The sequence below is a fragment of the Electrophorus electricus genome, chromosome 25 (assembly GCF_013358815.1).
Source record: "Electrophorus electricus isolate fEleEle1 chromosome 25, fEleEle1.pri, whole genome shotgun sequence".
In the NCBI taxonomy this organism is placed as follows: domain Eukaryota; kingdom Metazoa; phylum Chordata; class Actinopteri; order Gymnotiformes; family Gymnotidae; genus Electrophorus; species Electrophorus electricus.
The window spans coordinates 9,397,981-9,415,681 of NC_049559.1; the positions used below are offsets into that span (position 1 = coordinate 9,397,981).

At 42.7% G+C, this 17,701-nt stretch overlaps 1 protein-coding gene across 2 annotated transcripts in view; it reads left to right on the forward strand.

Moving 5' to 3' along the window:
• mao (monoamine oxidase) overlaps window positions 1-17,701 on the forward strand; it is a 28,707-nt gene that overhangs the window by 944 nt on the left and 10,062 nt on the right. For both annotated transcript variants that reach the window (XM_027005250.2, XM_035523039.1), the window contains 3 exons: window positions 12,879-12,973; window positions 13,493-13,630; window positions 17,555-17,659. In XM_027005250.2, the coding sequence (XP_026861051.2) occupies window positions 12,879-12,973; window positions 13,493-13,630; window positions 17,555-17,659 (338 nt within the window). The remainder of the gene's footprint in view (window positions 1-12,878; window positions 12,974-13,492; window positions 13,631-17,554; window positions 17,660-17,701) is intronic.

The following is a 17,701-nucleotide window of genomic DNA, read 5'->3' on the forward strand; positions in this document are numbered from 1 at the left end:
TCACCAGTATGCGTGAGACTGAAACCTCGTCAGTATATGGTTTGAATGCATTTGTAACAGTTTCTCTAGGCATCTAACAACAACCTACCAAGTGGGATGTGTAGTTTGTGTCTATTTTCAGATCCTTTTGTTAGACCATGTGACACTTTTTTTTTTTTTTTGCAAGAGAGCATTTTCTTCATGCATTTGTGCACTTGTCCAAATAAATTGTTTTTCTACATGGTTTGTACATGCATTTTTTAGAGAGCATTTTTGTTTGCACACCTCATAGTCACCATGAGTACTGATTAATATTGATTCAATGCTAATCAGTACTCACTGATCAGTCCTCAGTACTCAGTCATCATTGATAAGGAAGAAGCCATTTCCCAGCATATGTTAAATGATCGGGTTTTCGTTTAGAGAATCGCATTATCAGGGTCATGGTCTCATAGCTGTTGTGATTTGAGGAAATTCCAAATTGGCCCTTTAAACTTGATGATTTCTCAGTGTGTAATAAACTCTGCTTAAAAAGATCTGCCAATTCACCCCAGAAATGGAAAAAGTCAGAGCATGTTTTCATAGAAACATAACAAGATGTCACAAGTTCCTGGAAGTAGACCAGACTCTCACCCACAGCCCCAGGCACCTGCTAGTAATCTAGGAAAGTAGTTTCCTTCAGAAATTATACACCTTCCCATACACCTTCTACTGGGGCAAAGTGCCATGCATACGTTCTGATAATCCACAGTCTTGGTCCCTTCACATGATGCGTGCAGTTTATTAGCTATACATCCTCTCATATAACAGCAGTGCTTGGAGCTGTACTTTAGCAGGCGCAGTCGAACTCTGCGTTAATCATTATTCCTGTATCAGTTCACCAGTTTTTATGAGACGCTGTCTCTGTCAGTGGAACAAGGCTTGTTGCTTCATGGCTTCAGACACGGTCAAATTCACCGCGTAACAAGATTACCATCAGTTGCTTTCCAGGTCCTGAGATTGGGAGTGAATGGATTAGACACTAGACTGCCTAATGTGTGTGGTGACAGATGTATTAAAAGTGATATTTTGTATTTTTGAGTGGCTTTCCTTAAAAGTGACAATGTTACTTTGTTGTTCCATGCCGCAACAGTTGGTTGTTGCACAACCATTTTTTTTCCCCCCTGAATGACCTTTTATTAGAAAGCAGAGGTACCCTCTCTAATCAAAGCTCCAAAATGAAGGCTGAACAGAACTAAGGCTTTGTTTTAGTGATCCTTTACTAACGTCCCAGGAGCTGCTTGGAAATCCAGTTATGTGCAAAGCCACTGGGTGTTTGTTTTTTGCAGAAATACTAAAAAACACTGACAGTTCATTTTTACACACCCAGTATTTCACATCCAACAAGCAGTGGTGTTGAAGAACACTCCGTCTGATAAAAGTGACCGTGCTCCACACCGTGGGGGATCTGCTAGACAGAGAAAGAGACAAAGTTCCCTCACTATTGATGTCTTCTCCCTGTCCTGTGCCACAGTGACAGAACTAGCAGAGCGATGGGGGCCGAGGAGAGAGTGCCGGCCGGTAGACGCTGTGCTCGGCTGTTCTGCGCGCGCCACGTGTTCATGAACGAGGCAGATTTCAGTGGTTCATGTTTACACAGTTTCTGAAGTTACGCCTTGAAAGGCAAACAAGAACAGCCATAAATGTTTCTAAAAAACATAAACCTTTTCCTAGGTATTGAAAATCATATTATCTCTCTTTAAATGAAAAGTGGAACTCTAGCAATCGGATGATTAGACTCTGAGTACTAAGGGTAGCCTTTCCCGGCAGTAGTCACTGGTCATCAGCAGTTAGGATACACTCTCCCCTGTCTGTCCCAGTCACATTGACAGCATGTCGATGCATATTTGATTAATATTAGGAAATTTACCCGGCAGGATGTTACAGCTGCAAATTTGTATTCCATTTGCTTAAGGATGGTGAAAATATAGAATATGTAGAAATGGTTAAGGTTAGTGCTTGGGTGAGTTTAGCTGACAATGATTTCTTTGACACTTAATTCATATGGAACTGACCAAAACTTCCAAATGAATTCTTGTGAGATCATAGTAAAGTTTAAATTAAGTCCAATTAGTTGTCATTTTTGGCTTCAAGGGTGTTTTTCTGAGCATTGCACTGCAAAACCCAATGAAGAGCACCTAACACTTGATGATGTGTTGCTATAGTCAAAAAACTATTACTGATTACTGATATGTTTACAATTCTAAAAGGAAAATGTTGTACTTTTCATGCTGGTACATTTGCATTTAATAGATTCATTTGTGAAAATCACTCCCTTCTGCGTGTGCTTCGGAGCAGTGGTACATTGCTCATGTAGACTAGCTCTCCTTGGGCATACAGCTCAATGGCTGGGAATTCCACACCTGATTGTTGAGGCTTTCTGCTGACTCTGATGTTTCCTGGTGTGTGTCCTGCACTTGGTAAAGACCGCTGGTATTCCGATTTTGGAAAGGCGGCAGGAAAAACAAGCACCAATAGATGCAAGATAGAGAGCGTAAGTGAGGGCTCCTCCATTCCACTTGTTGACTTCAGTGTGAGCCTGCTCGGGGTACTCTAGCTGCAGTGACCCTTTTGCACTGAGTTCATAAACACTTGCAAAATCCCTTTGGCAGTGTACAGTATTGTGTAAGACAATTTTAAAGTGCATTTCACTGAAATATAATGGGGATGGATTCTAATGCAAAAAAAGCTCACTTAAACAGATGCATTGCTTTATATGCCTAAAGTTTCTTTGTATTATTTAGTTACTGTATTTGTACTTGACTTGTAATTGGACGGTTGCTGGTTCAAGCCGCACCACTGCCAAGTTGCCACTGTTGGGCCCCTGAGCAAGACCTTTAACCCTCAATTGCTCAAGTTGTACTCAGTCATAACTGTAAGTGGCTTTGGAAAAAAGCGTCAGCTAAATGCCATAAATGTAAATGATGTTGATGTTAGTTGACACCTTATGCGCAGTGCTTATTTAAGAAATCTCACACATACAATGGGAATTTAGAGTGTAATGCCTACGCAATTTGGGTTACCTACGGCAACAGGCCAACTGTCATTTAGAAAAAACGATCAAACAAAAACTGAATAAACGTAACGTAACACACTGCAAATGGCACGACAGGAAAGATTTGGCTTCTGCCTTATTAAAGATGAATTTCCAGCAGATATTTACTTTTCCACATTAGCACAGTGAGGTTATCCCTACACCAGCACGTATGTTTGCCATTCAAGCATGCAGCTGTGTATTTCCCAGTGTGTGCATAATGCTACACCTTGATTGATCTTGTGTGGATCATGTGTAAAGAGTGAGAATGGAGAATGGACTGGGCTTGCAGGGTTGCCCCCGGCATCATCTGTGTCACAATTTTACAAGGACAGAAACATGGAAAAGAATGGAACCGTTGAGTGTGTCCCAAACCGACGCACTAGTGCGGCTGCGCTTGGATGACTCTCTCCTGTTGCCTTCCTCGCCTGTATAAACAGGATTTTTTAGTCTTTTTTTTTTTATGCCTCTGAGTGGAGGAAAGAAAAACCAGCTGTTTTTCATTTTGCAGTTTCAGATAACATTCATCTGTTTCTCTCCCAGGGATACTGGTGTAGGGTGGTAACTTTAATAACCCTTAACAGGAACACGTCACACCCCCAAAAGGAGGGCATATTGGAAACAGGGATATGACATTTTCGTTTTGTTGTTTTTACATCATTGCAAACATTCTAGCTCACAGAGTGTGGAGTTTCTGTGGTTAGCTGGGAGGTACGAGGCGATCTGTTAAACCAATTAAAAGGTATTTAACATAAATGTGACCTAATGAAAGACTACAATTAGATTGATCGATGGAAAGCAATTCACTCTAGAAGGAAGGCAAATGGATGTTCAACCAGGCAATCTGGAGAACAGGGAGCTGAAAAACTGAGTGTCTGTCTTAAAACCAGATGCGTGGCCACCCTAATCTGGGGCTGGTAGGCTATCTTAACCGATTCACTCTTTTGCAGTGCAATTGCCTTTCAGTCGTGCCAAATGCCGATATGTCTGTGGTTTCTAAAAGAGCAATCATTGTCACTAAATTAATGTACGTGACACACAGAGAACACCGCATTCCACTCTGGGCCGTTGTCCTCCCTGATAAATAGTTTAAAGCCGGCAGCTCCAGGGAGAGAGCCTTGTCTCTATTGTGATTATTGGATTGGATGTTTGTTGTGTTTGCAGTAGATGCTACAACGGCACAGAGACAGTTACATGAGTGTGAAATGAGGCACCAAAAATTCAACACTTGTTGAATTTAGTATTTTATGTTTGTTTTTTTTATGTTAAAGTACAATAAGTAAAAAAAGATGCATTCAGTAACTAAATCTACCAACCACAATATACAGAAGTTTTAGCTGTTTTAATTAGGACAGATGTGTGAATATTTCTTAATGCAGCCTTTGTAGCTAGCACTAATTGAGTTTGTGTTGCCATGGAAACGGACTAAAATATTTGAAATAATTTATTTTGATTATTTGTTTGAGACAAAGGAGCATAATTTCTGTCAACTGTGGTAATCTCTATTCATGATCTATAGAAGGATAGTATTTGTTATTTTATGGGGCTGTCTATGCTGTTCGATAAGCAACATGTAAGGTTGTGTCCAAGCATTGCTCCAGTGTCCATTCAGACATGCGAACATTTCCCCAATGAGAGCAGAAGCAGTAGCACAGTTACATGTAAAGAAAGCAGAAATCAAAATGGAAGCTGCCATTTACTCTCAGTGCAGAGAACTAAAAAAAGTTGGAGGATCAAAGCAACATTTTATCAGTCGCCTCTTACACAGGATATGAAAGGCTCTCATAGAAAGGTGATGTGCGAATGTTCAGGTGATCATTTCTACAGAAGTAGGTTAGTGCAGAGGCAAAAACAATGTTGGAAGGCCACTTTTATAGAAAAGATGAGGACGCCTAGCGTCAGCCATGGGGGAAGCTTAATACCGTAATACAGTCGTTCCTTCATAATACAGCATGCAATCAGTGAGACACTTAACATCTGGCCAATTATTCACCCAGAAGACCACATTAAGTTGAGGGAATTCAGTGGCTTTCTGCAAGATTGTAGCAATACCATGCTTTATATCAAGGGTCTCCAAGTGCTGAATGATTGCGAAGACAATGTGAATCAGAAAATATTAGCCAAATTTCCAATTTAGGTATCTTCAAGATGTAAATGCTTTGTCACAGAACAGCTGGATGAAGCCGAAGATTATCCGAGCTTTGTAGCATTTGCACAGTTCGTAGCAAAAGAATCATGAATAACGTACAATCCAGTGTCCTCATCACTTACATTAAAGCACCTTGGAGAAAAGATGTTAATAGAGACAAAACGCCCAAAGGCGAATACCTTTGCCATTTGACCTGAAGCCGCTGAGTTCAAAGAATTCTAACAAAGCAAAGAACAAAACCGTTTTCGGAACATAATTTCAACTCTGTCAAACGTACGCTCTGCAGAACCCCCCCCGTATACAAATGTCAAGTGCTAATGGGAACGTGTGGAGGAGAGGGAAACACTCTGCTGTGCATGCTTGAATAAAGGACACGTTACCAAAGACTCCTAATCGCACATGATTACTGCAGAGCATAGGTGCCACAGGAGGCAACTATGAGCCTTATGCCATCAACACTGATCTCAGCTGGAGCATTGTATAAGTCAACAACAGCAGATTAATTGAAAGGATCTGACTGGTTTGTCATCATGTATCTATCGGAGATCTTCCATCTGTAAAACCAGCTGTGGACATAAAAGCACTAGAATCGAATTTTGTCTAAATCAAATCAGGAGAAAAAAGTATCTCTCTTAAAGGGCAGAATCCGACAGAATGAGACTGGTCACCTTGAAATGCCACTTGAACGCATGTCCTCATCAACCAGATAATGAAAGGCTTGCTTTAATCAGGTGGTCAGGTGTAAACACCTCAAAAGGAAGCTGGAGAGAGATTCAGAGTGCTCATGCATCAGATTAATGAATGAAGAACGTGCATACAGCACTGTAAACATGAGTAAAGGAGGAATCACACTGCCAAAAACACTCACTGTACCGTGATTAGAATTGAGAGAAGCACTGATTTCTGCTGCAGTGAGCAATATCTTAAGGGAAGATCTAGGGAGTATTTCTGGATGGATCAGTAGTACTAGGCTATATTAATAATGAAGCTCAAAGATGACATGAATTTGTGGCTATTCTTGTTCAGAGAAATCGAGAAATCACCGATCCAGCCCAGTGGCATTATGTTGACACAGATGATAACCAGATTATGCTTCCAGAGGCCTCAAGGTTTCAGAGCTGATTACCTCAAATTGGATTACTGGACCCAAGTTCCTGTGGGAGAGAAAAATTGTAACAAACCAACAGGAAACCTCAGAAGTGCTGGTAGGGGATCCTGAGTGCTGAAAACAGAAGCTGGAAGGCACGTCGCTGAACTAAATTTTTTGTGGTTCTCAAAACGGACCACATCTGTGAATGTTATAGCAAGAATTCAAGTGCTAGCTAAGAGCATTCAGATAAGAGACCCATTAAATGTAGAGGAGAGAAGAAACGCAATACTTGACCCCATTCCACTCGCACAGAGAAATGTCTTTAAGGAGGAAGCATACCGACTCAGAAAGCTGTAAAATTGCCTTATTATCACCAGCTGTACCAGCTCAACCTCTTCCTCCTGCATGATGTTTTGTGAGTGGGTGGACAATTAAAGAGAGCATCCTTATCCTTTGCTGTTAAACTTCCAACAGCTTCCACTATCATGAAAAAACCAACACCAAGGCAGAGATCAGTCCATAAGGTCAGATCAAGGATACAGTTTTATAAGGCCAAGAAAGTAATTAGAAAATCCCTGAAAGAAGTGGAAAAAGAGGGAGTGAGTGAATATCTAGCAAAGAAGCAGTGCGACTTCTGCATAAACTTTCCGGACTCAGATCATCCAGCAGGAGCCAGGGAACATCAAAGTAGGACCATAAGGAGCATACTAGGTTACATTCCAGCACAGAGTGCTGGACGATTAGATAATGCTTCTTTAAAGACATTCTTTTATGAAGCCTTGTCCATCGTGAATAATTGTTCACTGACTTTGGATGCCATCAGTGATGTCAGAGTTATGTAGTCTTTAAAGCCAGAAAACTTGCTTACAATGAAATCCTCCATCATGCTGCCCCCTCCTTGTTAAGGATGACCTTTGTACCAAAAAAGATGAAGACAGGTACAATATCAATCAGAAAAATATTTGGAACAGGTGGATCTGTCTACCCAGTACGATCGCCCGGCAAAGATGACGTGGTCTAAGACAAGACGTTCAAATTGGGCACATTGTGACCATGAAAGAAGGAGAGCTTACTTGCAGTGATTGGGAACTTGTTAGGGTTCTTGAAGTCTCAAAGGACGATGATGCATTGGAAGTTAGGGGGAAAAAGGACGAATGCTTAAACAACCTGTCCGTCGTAAAGCGTTCAGTTCAGTTGCTTGTTCTTATCGAGGCACTGCTTCGCAACCAACACATTGGTGAGTTGTAAGTATAGGAAGGTTATAACTGATCCCAAGTGTACTAATCAGTTTCACCAGTTGATTTAGAATATCTAACTTGGTATAAATACAGATTTAGGTTGTTAAATCAACCAATCGTGTTGCTGTGATTTTGTATGTTCTTTGAGACACCGTAATAACTATTAGGAAATTGATTTAATTATTGTAAAGACTGCAGTGCCTTAACAGCAGTGCCTTAAGTGTGATAGCAATGATTGGGCTTGTGTTGCCACGGAAACATAAACTGAAATATTTGAAATAATTTGTCTTGATGTTTTTGGAAACATGTTTGAGGAAAAAGGACATCATTTTTGAATAACTATAGGAGGAGAGTTGTAATTTTATGGTTTCATTTGCTGTAGGCTACGTGGTAACGGCGCTTGACCTAGATGCTGAGTGTCCAAATGAAAAGGTTTGAGACGTACAATACTGAAGCTCCAAAATGAAAGGATTCCACATGTGGTAAAGGGCATAACACTTTTTCACAGTGATTTATGGTACTTCATGATAAATAAATGCGACTGAGCTATGAGTATGAAGCATGGATATAATTGACCGGTTTAACTACAGTCTCATCTAGCAGAGAGGGAGATGCTTTGCATAACTGGATTATGGTAAATGTGTGATTTGGTATCCAAAAGGCATAAATCATTACTGTATCTAGCAGCTGAATGGAAGCCATGCCAGCCCATAAACAACAGTGATCATTTCTTCTGCTCAGCCACATTTTTGTGTTACTAATGGACCAATACAGACCCATCAAATTGATACAGAATGTGGACTTGAGGATTGGCGATGTTTTGGGATAATGTGATATTATAATTATGGCTGAGCCTGGCACAGCTGACGCGTAAAGCGGATTCTGTTTGGGCTTGAATATTAGGTTTCATCAGGGACTTGTAAGGAAACAATCATTTAGATTAGACATTTAGTTGCAGTGCACTAGTCTTAGTTTGTGTTTAGACATGCCTGTGTCTGATTTCAAGCAGGAGCAGTGCATGCAAACCCCTTTCACATAGTTAGGTATGCTATATGCTAAATTACAGTCACTGATGTTATTTTTAGGAACTGAAAACAGACAACTGGAAGGAAATTTTGGGATAATGAGGAGTCGCATCCTTTTTTGTGTTCCTTTCATTTTTTTTTTTTTTTTAACCACCAACACCACTTTTTTTCTGGTTGCCGTAGTGTTGCACTGGTCTCAGGTCTCAGTGTGAGAGTATGCATTCTGACGTGTGTATGCCCATCTGGGTCTGATTTTGCTTATGTCAGCCATGTAACCGTGGCAGATTTCTATAGCCCTCACGCTACCTCACACTTCGATCTACAAGAAGGACCAGCGTGGGTCTGGAATAACGAAATCTTCTAAGTCGTTTTCCGATGAGGTAAAGAGAAAGGCAGCTGATAAAGAGCCACCATAAACTGAGCACACCGCTCTGGAAACTGGGGTTCGTGGAGTTTGGGTTAGCGTTAATATTTAAAGTCAAACTAATATATGACCTTTTGTTCTGTGTAAATGAAGGGAGGCTGTTTCATTCTTTCATTTATCCTCGCCAAGCAGCGTCATCTTAACATTGGCAGTTGCCACGGAAACCTTTGCTTGCCTCTGTGCTCCTGTTCTACAGCAAATAGCCCCCAGTGCTGTCACTAACAAGGAGAGAAAAGCAAAAGCATAAAAAGCCCGACAGGAATGAACCAAACAAACAAAACCAAATAAAGGTCTGCCTGTTTATCCAGCGTACTGTTCTTCTGACTGCATGACACAAGCTCTCTGCCATTAGAAAGTTCCCCAATAACACAGAGGTGGTTCAGTATACTGTGCTGCCAAGTACCATTTTTATGTATATGAGCAGAAATGAATTACTGGCATTAAACCATATGAACTGTGCTATAACTGCTGAATCTGCCCTTGGCAATAACCTTAACTGTTATCTAACTATAACCTTTCAGACGAGTTGTTTGAGTGAATTCTTATGAACTTGCAACTGTGAGACTGTGTTGCCTGGCTCTGTAGTACAGAGCTCCACCTAACCATTGAAACCATTGAGTTTCTGATGTCTGATAGATGCGCACTCCTGATGAATGATGTCTATAGCCATTCTTATGTCATTACATGAAAATGGGAAAAGACTCGAGATATTTTTACTTCCTGTCTCTCTTGCTTCATTTGCTTGCCTGTTGTAGTTAAAAGCATGAGATGTTTGCCTGTTTGGAGAGCAGAAATGCTTCTTCTCGTCCAATTATTGAATAAACGTCCCCTCAATTAGGTCAGCCAGTGCCTCAGGTGTAACACAGCAGTCCAGATGGGGTGGGTGGCAGAAAGCTAAGTAATGTGCAGAGAAGGGACAGATGGGAAGAGAATTGGGGGGTTGTGGGGGGGGAGGTGTCTGAGAGATCCATGCTGTGAGGGCAGTTCTTTGATCACTGAAAACACTCTTCAAAGGACCGCTAACCTTTTCCTGGGTGTTATGACAATGCCCATTGCGTCAGTTCGCTATAGTGTAGATTCCTGCAGTGCAAGCTTTGAAGCTTCACTGTCTGTGTATACTGTAGCATTTTCAGTGTCTGGCCAGTACAACACAACCAGTTTATATCTGCAAATCCAGGCGGTGGGTGTGGATTTGAATTCATGTCACCTGTGTTGGATATCTTATGTGAGACTAAATTGCACAGAAAGTGCATTCTCCCTCGTCTCCTAGTGGAGGAGGGGTTCCTGTTTTTAAGTCTGGCTGCCTCCGAGGTCTCTGTTTTATTTATTTATTTTTTGCATTGCCTCTTTGGACTGAGCTGAACCTCTCAGTTTACCAGACTACCACCTTCACCTATGGTCATGAAACCTAGGTAATGGCCAAAAGATGTAGATCATGGACTCAAGCAGCCGAAATGAGCTCTCTGTGCCAGGCAACAGGGATCCTCTCTGTAGGGTGAGGAGTTAGGATTTCTGGAAGGAGTTCATAACAGAGCCTCTGCCAGTTGAGGTGGTTGGGGCATCTGATAAGGATGCTCCCTGGAGGAAGCCTGAGGGTAGAATCAAGAGCTGGCCTGGGAACGCCCGGAGACCCCCCAGGAGGAGCTGGAGGAGACAGCTGAGGGCAGAGACACCAGGGCTTCTCTGCTCCCTCTATTGCCACAGTAACCGTGAAATGGACTAAGCAGAGAAGAAGATGAACAAAAGCAATATTCACTGTACAAAATTAAGGCATAGAAGCTTCAGCATCTTGCGTCTTTGGGGTGTAAGATGACTTTTCTTTTTCCTAGAGTTCAATAAAAATGTAGTGTGTGTGTGTGTGTGTGTGTGTGTGCTTATTGAAAGAACAGTGAAGCAGCTGTGTGGTCTCAGTTTTTGTCAGTTAAGTAATGTAAAATGTAAACAAAAACCTAGACCACCTTTAGAGAATGTTGAAATGCTGGCCATTTGATCTGCACATTCGACTCAGGAGCAATTAGTCTAACACAAGACAACTAAACAGGAAGGGAAATGAGCATTGCAAGCCCATTTGCAAACGTGAGTAGGGGGGCGTGGTCATCTATTGCTGGACGACCAGTGGCATTCTTGGCATTCTTCTTTTACAACTTTATCAGGTGGATGTTTGCATGGCCCACACATTTAGCCTTAATCAGTTTGGAGGTGTGTGTGTGTGTGTGTGTGTGTGTGTGTGTGTGTGTGTGTGTGTGTGTGTGTGTGTGTGTGTGTGTGTGTGTGTGTGTGTGTGTGTGTGTGTGTGTGTCTAGCGGGCGAGGCACATTTGTTGTTTACTTTATCTGCTGCTCCACATCCATGGGTTGTGGTTTTAGTCTCTTGTCATATAGCTCTCGTCTCTGTGTCCTCACCTGCTAACTTAGTTTGCCTCAAAAGAGGAAGATGGTTATCTTCAGGGATATTCTTGCACTTTGTAATTAACGATTATCAGTCGTCTTAATAGTTGAGAGAGCAATGGGAACTCCAACAAAAGTGCAGTCATGTGAGTGGAACCTCAAGAGGGTTCTGTCATATAGTATTCAGTCTTCTGTGGTTAAAAAAAAAGGAATAGCTCCACTTCACCTAATGTTAAAAGAGATTTTTAAAGGTTTATTGCTGGACATTTGGGATCCACATGACATCTTTGGTAGCAGCGAGAATTTTCAGCATGAGTAAGTGTAGCAGGACTCCTAGTGGGACTCCCCAAAACTGCCATCCGCTCTTTAGTCCTCTAAGGCAGAAACATTAGAACTCTTGACACATAAGGTAGTCTGACGGTGTTCCTCATGCATAGTGCAGTTTCTCACTGGAGCAGCGATTTTACTTCCCCTGCAGAAAGAGGAAGGCTGTGTTTGTGTTTCGAGAGTGAGAGGAATCCAGTGTCCACGCCTCCCACGTTCTCCCTGCTGGGAAACTTACTCCCAGACTTCTCACATGCAATACTGCTGCAGAGGAAACTGTCCATTTCTGAGGTCTAATTACTTTGACATCAGGAGTTCGATATAATTTAACACTTGGTTTCTGAAGGACTTGCATCCAGCTGTGAACATTTCTGGATGTGCTAATAGTAGTTGTGGCTGTTAGAGTGATGTGTGTTATTATCATTAACGTGATAAATGAGATTAAAGTCACTTTTCTGAGCACATCACAGGTGTTACCAGTACTTGTGTTCCAACTGTCATGACACAGGCCCCTCCTCCTAGGCCCCTCCCAGTGTGTCTGTGTGTGTCTGTGTGTGTGTCTGTGTGTGTGTCTGTGTGTATGTGTCTGTGTGTGTGTGTCTGTCTGTCTGTGTGTGTGTGTCTGTCTGTCTGTGTGTGTGTGTCTGTGTGTGTGTAGCGCCATGTTCATTGTCTATAGTCATGTTCATTGCTAGCACCCGTATTTAAACCCTTGTTTTATTGTTGTTGGTTGGCGGTGTTTGACTCCATGCTATACGTGCTTCACTGTATGACATTATCATGAGACTTAGTGTGTTTGCTGTCTGTTGTGTTAGTTGGGAACATATTGTTGTTTTCCTTTTGAGTTTGTCATTGTGTTATTAAACATCTTTGTTGTATAACCAGGGCTGGTCTTTGCATCCTGCCTCGCCTCCGCTCTCACACCGACTTGATAGCAAACCGCAGAAAAATGAAATATGTATCTTCAATATGTATTGAAGACTCAAGCATCCAAGCATTTTTTGCCCATGTCTCACTAATACTGGAGTTTGTGTGTGTGCTGCTTCTAAAAGACTACATCATTTCCTGTTTTAGAACAACTTATATGTATAGTATTTGTGTTTACCATGTGCCGGTTACAATGTAAACCTGATTTCACTAGTGCTGGAATAGAAATGTAGTTCAGATTCCTGCCTTTTGTCTTCCACAGGACTAAGTGCAGCCAAGCTGTTGATGGAGAGTGGCTTGAACCCTGTGGTCTTGGAAGCTAGAGACCGAGTTGGAGGGAGAACCTACACCGTTCAGGTAATGAGACCATATGATGGACGTATGGCAGGAGATTCTTCCGATTGTATACTTGAGAGACGTGTAGATACGTAGTTACTTCCAGAGGACGTCTGACGCATAAAACCCCAAATCTAAGATGTTCCCTAAACCACAAACCAAACTTGCACAAAACTACGCCCAATTGCTGCTGTATAATTGGAAATTGCAGATCTATATTCAGATTTTAATATACTCAGGTCTACTGTAAATTACACTGCTTTCTCAGATCTCTGGACATGTCTCTGATCTGTGGCCTTGTATATTAAAGAACACCTCTAATGATCCTATGTTTGTTCTAGAAAATGGGCTGTAATTGAAGAAAATGTACTCTGGTAGATATACTTTCCATTTATTCAGGTCTGTCTGGAGTATCAAATGCACTCAGGTTTTGGTTACACACTGAGTGCAAAGCCAGGAAAATAAACAGCAGGAAAAGCATCGCTCTTTTGTACAGTAGTTAGCAGCTCTGAATAATCCATATGCCTCAAACCTCTCCAGAACAAACAAACCAAATGGGTGGATCTGGGCGGCGCATACATCGGACCCACTCAGAACCGGATCCTGCGCTTGGCCAAGCAGTATGGGGTTCAGACATACAAGGTCAACGAACAGGAATCCTTGGTCCACCATGTGAAGGTAAGCTGGAACGCAGGCCTGCTAGCATAACCTCACAAACCAGCTGCTAAAGCAAAGGGTTGCCGAGGGGACGCTTCCAACAGAGCCCCTCCGCAAACAGCCGCCTGAGGACTTTGGTTCATTTGCCATTTCCGGTGGGTCACTGAGTCTCTTCTTCCAGAGATCTCATAGCCTGGAGCGCAGGAAGCCCGAGCCGGGCTGGGCTGTGGGCTGTTGTGGAGGGCCACACACAAGCAGCTTTATAGCATGCTAGAGTCTGGAGATGCTAATCAGTGCCTGAAGGAAGCCTGTAATATGGTTTCTCCTGTTCCAAGTGGACAAACAGGGAAGAAGTCGAGATGACAGTGTCCCCTCGCTCCCTGCACTCATGTGCAATTGGAGGAGACGCATCACTGCCCTTAACACAAGCATTCTGCATGCCTTTATTAGATTTCCCTGGAGACTTAGCTTCTCTGTGGCTCTGTCCAGCTTATGGAGCTGTAAATCCCAGAAATGGTTAGCCTAGTGCCCTCAGCAATCGATCGTGTTAGTGTTACGCATGCACATATGGAATGAGCTCGCTCTGGACCGCTCCTCGGGTGCACCGAGATGCAGACTGGACGCTTGCGCGTGCGTGGATCCGGAAGTCGTGGGAAAGCCGTGGAGCGTTCAGGAGGATGCCAGGGTGGAGGAATGAACACGTTCCACAAAACATTTGCGCTAACGATACAGTACAGCTTTCCAGCTCTCTGTGGAGCAGAGTGGCGGAATATTATCCTGGCTTAGCCGGCGGGGCACTCTGGAGGGTTTCTGTGTTCCTCCTTGATGCGATTTGACAGGGCCAGGGCAGGACTTCACGTCAGCTGCACCATCATGTGTCTTGTCAAAACTCCCATAGGCAGCTTTACTGCAATAAAAGCCCCGTGCACAGTACAGAGACAACACATGGCCACATAAAACCGTGTATGTTTGGAGAGCTTTAAATCCTTTTATATGCATGGATGTGATTTATACTTGAGGAGACCATTACCGATGTATTTGGACGTGGCCCAGCCGAGAGGATTGGTGGCCTGTCTGGGAGATAGACGTGCATTATTCCCCACATGCCCAAACAAGAAGAGAGCCTGTTGACACTGTTTCTTTCCTCAAGCCCACGGAGTGCTGTTATATTGACATGACCTATTTTAGATTAGCCGTGTTTCAGCGCTTGCAGCCGCACACATTCGGTCAGTGCTGCTGGTTTTGTGACCGATACAGTTGGCGTCTCTGTTCTGCGTATGAGCTTTCCTTCTCTCTGCCGCAGTCGCTTTCGCTTTGATTGTGTGCGCGTGAGAGAGCGATGGAGAGGGAGAGGGAGAGAGAGAGAGAATGTGCATGTTTGTCTGTGTTTATATGTGTGTTTGTTTGAGAAAAGGAGAAGGAGCGCGTGTGCTTGCGTATGCGCGCGAGTGCGCGCGTGTTCTCGGTATGTTCATGCCACTCTAAAGCAGCTGTTCTTTCTATCCATGGCTCCATCTCTTGGCAGTAGCTTCCCCATAGGTTACCATGGCAGCACTTCCCATCAAACGGCAATCGCTATCAGTGCTGTTTCCCTTGTCTCTGCCCCTGGCTCTCGCCTTCTCTCTGCCTGGCCCTGGTGTTTGCTAACAGGGGAGTTTCCCTTCACTCATTTCATAATCAGAAATTAAACACTCATTCCAAACCCACAGAGAATTGCCCAGACCTGTAGTTTTGTGTGGTCACGTCTCTCAATGCAGCCACTAACTGACCCTTTTGTGTATCGTGCAGCTAATTGTGGACACTCCCAAAGGTATTTTTTATAGAGAAACACTTGATATTGTGCCAGGAACACATTAGAAACAGATTATTATGGTCAACGGGAGACCAGTATGAGACTTGGCACTCATGTCTAACCCCATGGGGTCGTATAAACAAGAAATAATGCGACAATTATAACTTGGCAGGAATGCTGCTCTAGATGGCAGGTTAGCGTGCAACCTCCTTGCTGTGGAATACTGGCTTCGGTTCATCAAATAATTATATGATCAAGTCCTGAGCAGTGTCTGGTGTTCTGCAGAATAGATGCTACTAGATACTGTCAGATAGTGACTCTTCACTACTGATTTTAGTTTATTGAAGTTGTTATCGCAACTTTCTTTGAAACCCAACAATGAAAATGTAGTGTGTAGTACAGTTGCTGAAATATGGCTTTCCACACACTGCTCGGACCTGGGTAATAAAGCATTTGCTGTGGTGTGTTGAAAGCTTTATGACTCCCTCTGTAGAGCCGCTGTGCACATAGCCACCCACCTAGGCCCCACGACGAGTGGGCTGTTTCGTAATTAGGGTGTGCGTCCAAAGTCTGCCGCCTGGGGTAATCAACTTTCCTGGGATTGCATCATGCAGATGTGCCCTGTCGGGAGACCTCAGCACGTCAGTGATTGAGAGATTAAAGGTTGCAAAACCTCAAGTGATTGAGATTGAGATTAAAGGTTGCATCCTGGTGTATTCAGATCTGAGCAGAAGTCTGCTCACCAGCGGGAGCACAGAGAATGGGTGTCTGCTCGGACTGCAGGAAAAGACAGTCCGCATTCCTCATCTGGTTGCGTGTTCACCTCACTTCTGTCACCATGGGAACAGACCTGTTGCTGGATGGCGTGCGAGGCACGGTGTTCTGTTTCTTGCACGCGCACGTAACAGAGCCCCATCGTTCCCCATACATACAGCACGTGCTGCGTTTAGATTTTTCATTTTGTGCGTGGCTTCCTCGCACTGCTATGTGGGAGGACATTGCTGGGGTAAACTGCATTGCATCGGGTCATTGTTGGACATTGTGTTGTGGATTGATTTAGAATTACTGTCCTATCATTTTAATTGGAATTACAAATGCACATGACTAAGCCAATGAGAAGGTAGGACTTCCCCTCTCAGCCTGTACTGCATTTCAGTGCAGGATATCCAACACGGTTAATTAAAAATGACATGTAATGGCAGCATATAACTTGCAAATTATTAAGACACTTTAGAGGGTCTTAGAATAATTATACTTGAGAATTCATAATTACATTTGTAATTACAATAAATAATTCAATATTATTTATATAAATACTTTTTTTTTTTTTTTTTTTTGGTGGGAGGTTGCATCTGTGTGGCTAATGCAAGATATGTGCTGTTTTCCCATCAGTAACCCTGTTTGGTGTCAGAATGGTGGCTGGTTAGCTCAGTATACATGAAAACATGATTAGGGGACCAGATCGTCATAGAAACCCTTTTATCAATGACCCCATTACAAGGCTACACGTACTGACCAATTATCAGAGGTATGTTAGAGTGTATGTTAGATTAGGAAAGATTTATCTCCTCTGGTGTATGTAATCTTTAATCTGTAGTCAAATATTAATCAATTTTTTATAACTATGTTTGTTTAATTGCCCCTCAGCAACGGAGCAATTCAGGTATGAAGCAATGTGTGCTTGCCTGTGCTAGCCATTCTGAGTAAGCATTTCCACTAGTGTGAAACACCAGAATGGATAAACAGACTGTTATCATATTGCTGCCCTGTGCCTTAGAGATGAGCGTCTCACTATTTTACTGTGTATTTCATTGTGACTATAGTACTTGTTTGATTGAGAAATTATCATTACATCTTTTTGCAAAGACACATAATTATTCACAGACCCCTTAAAATGTAAAAATAATTTGCAAATAATATGACATCTGAGGGCCTCCAGTGACTTTGAACCCTGAAGAGAACAGGTTCTACATATGTCTGATCTGAAATATTGAAATGTAGTATATGTTTAGGAAGGTGAAAAAGCTTTCCATTGCAACATGTAATCACAAATCCTATTCTGATAATATAATGGCTATTATGGAGATGTTCCATCAAACAGCGATGGTTATTAGTGCTGTGGTTTCTTATGCTGGCTGCTTCTTGCGTCCCAGGGGAAATCATATCCATACAAGGGATCTTTCCCCCCAGTTTGGAACCCTCTTGCTCTGTTGGACTACAACAACCTCTGGAGGACCATGGACAAGATGGGCATGGAGGTAAGTTCCCGTTAACCTTAAGACACACTCAGCAGTTGTTGT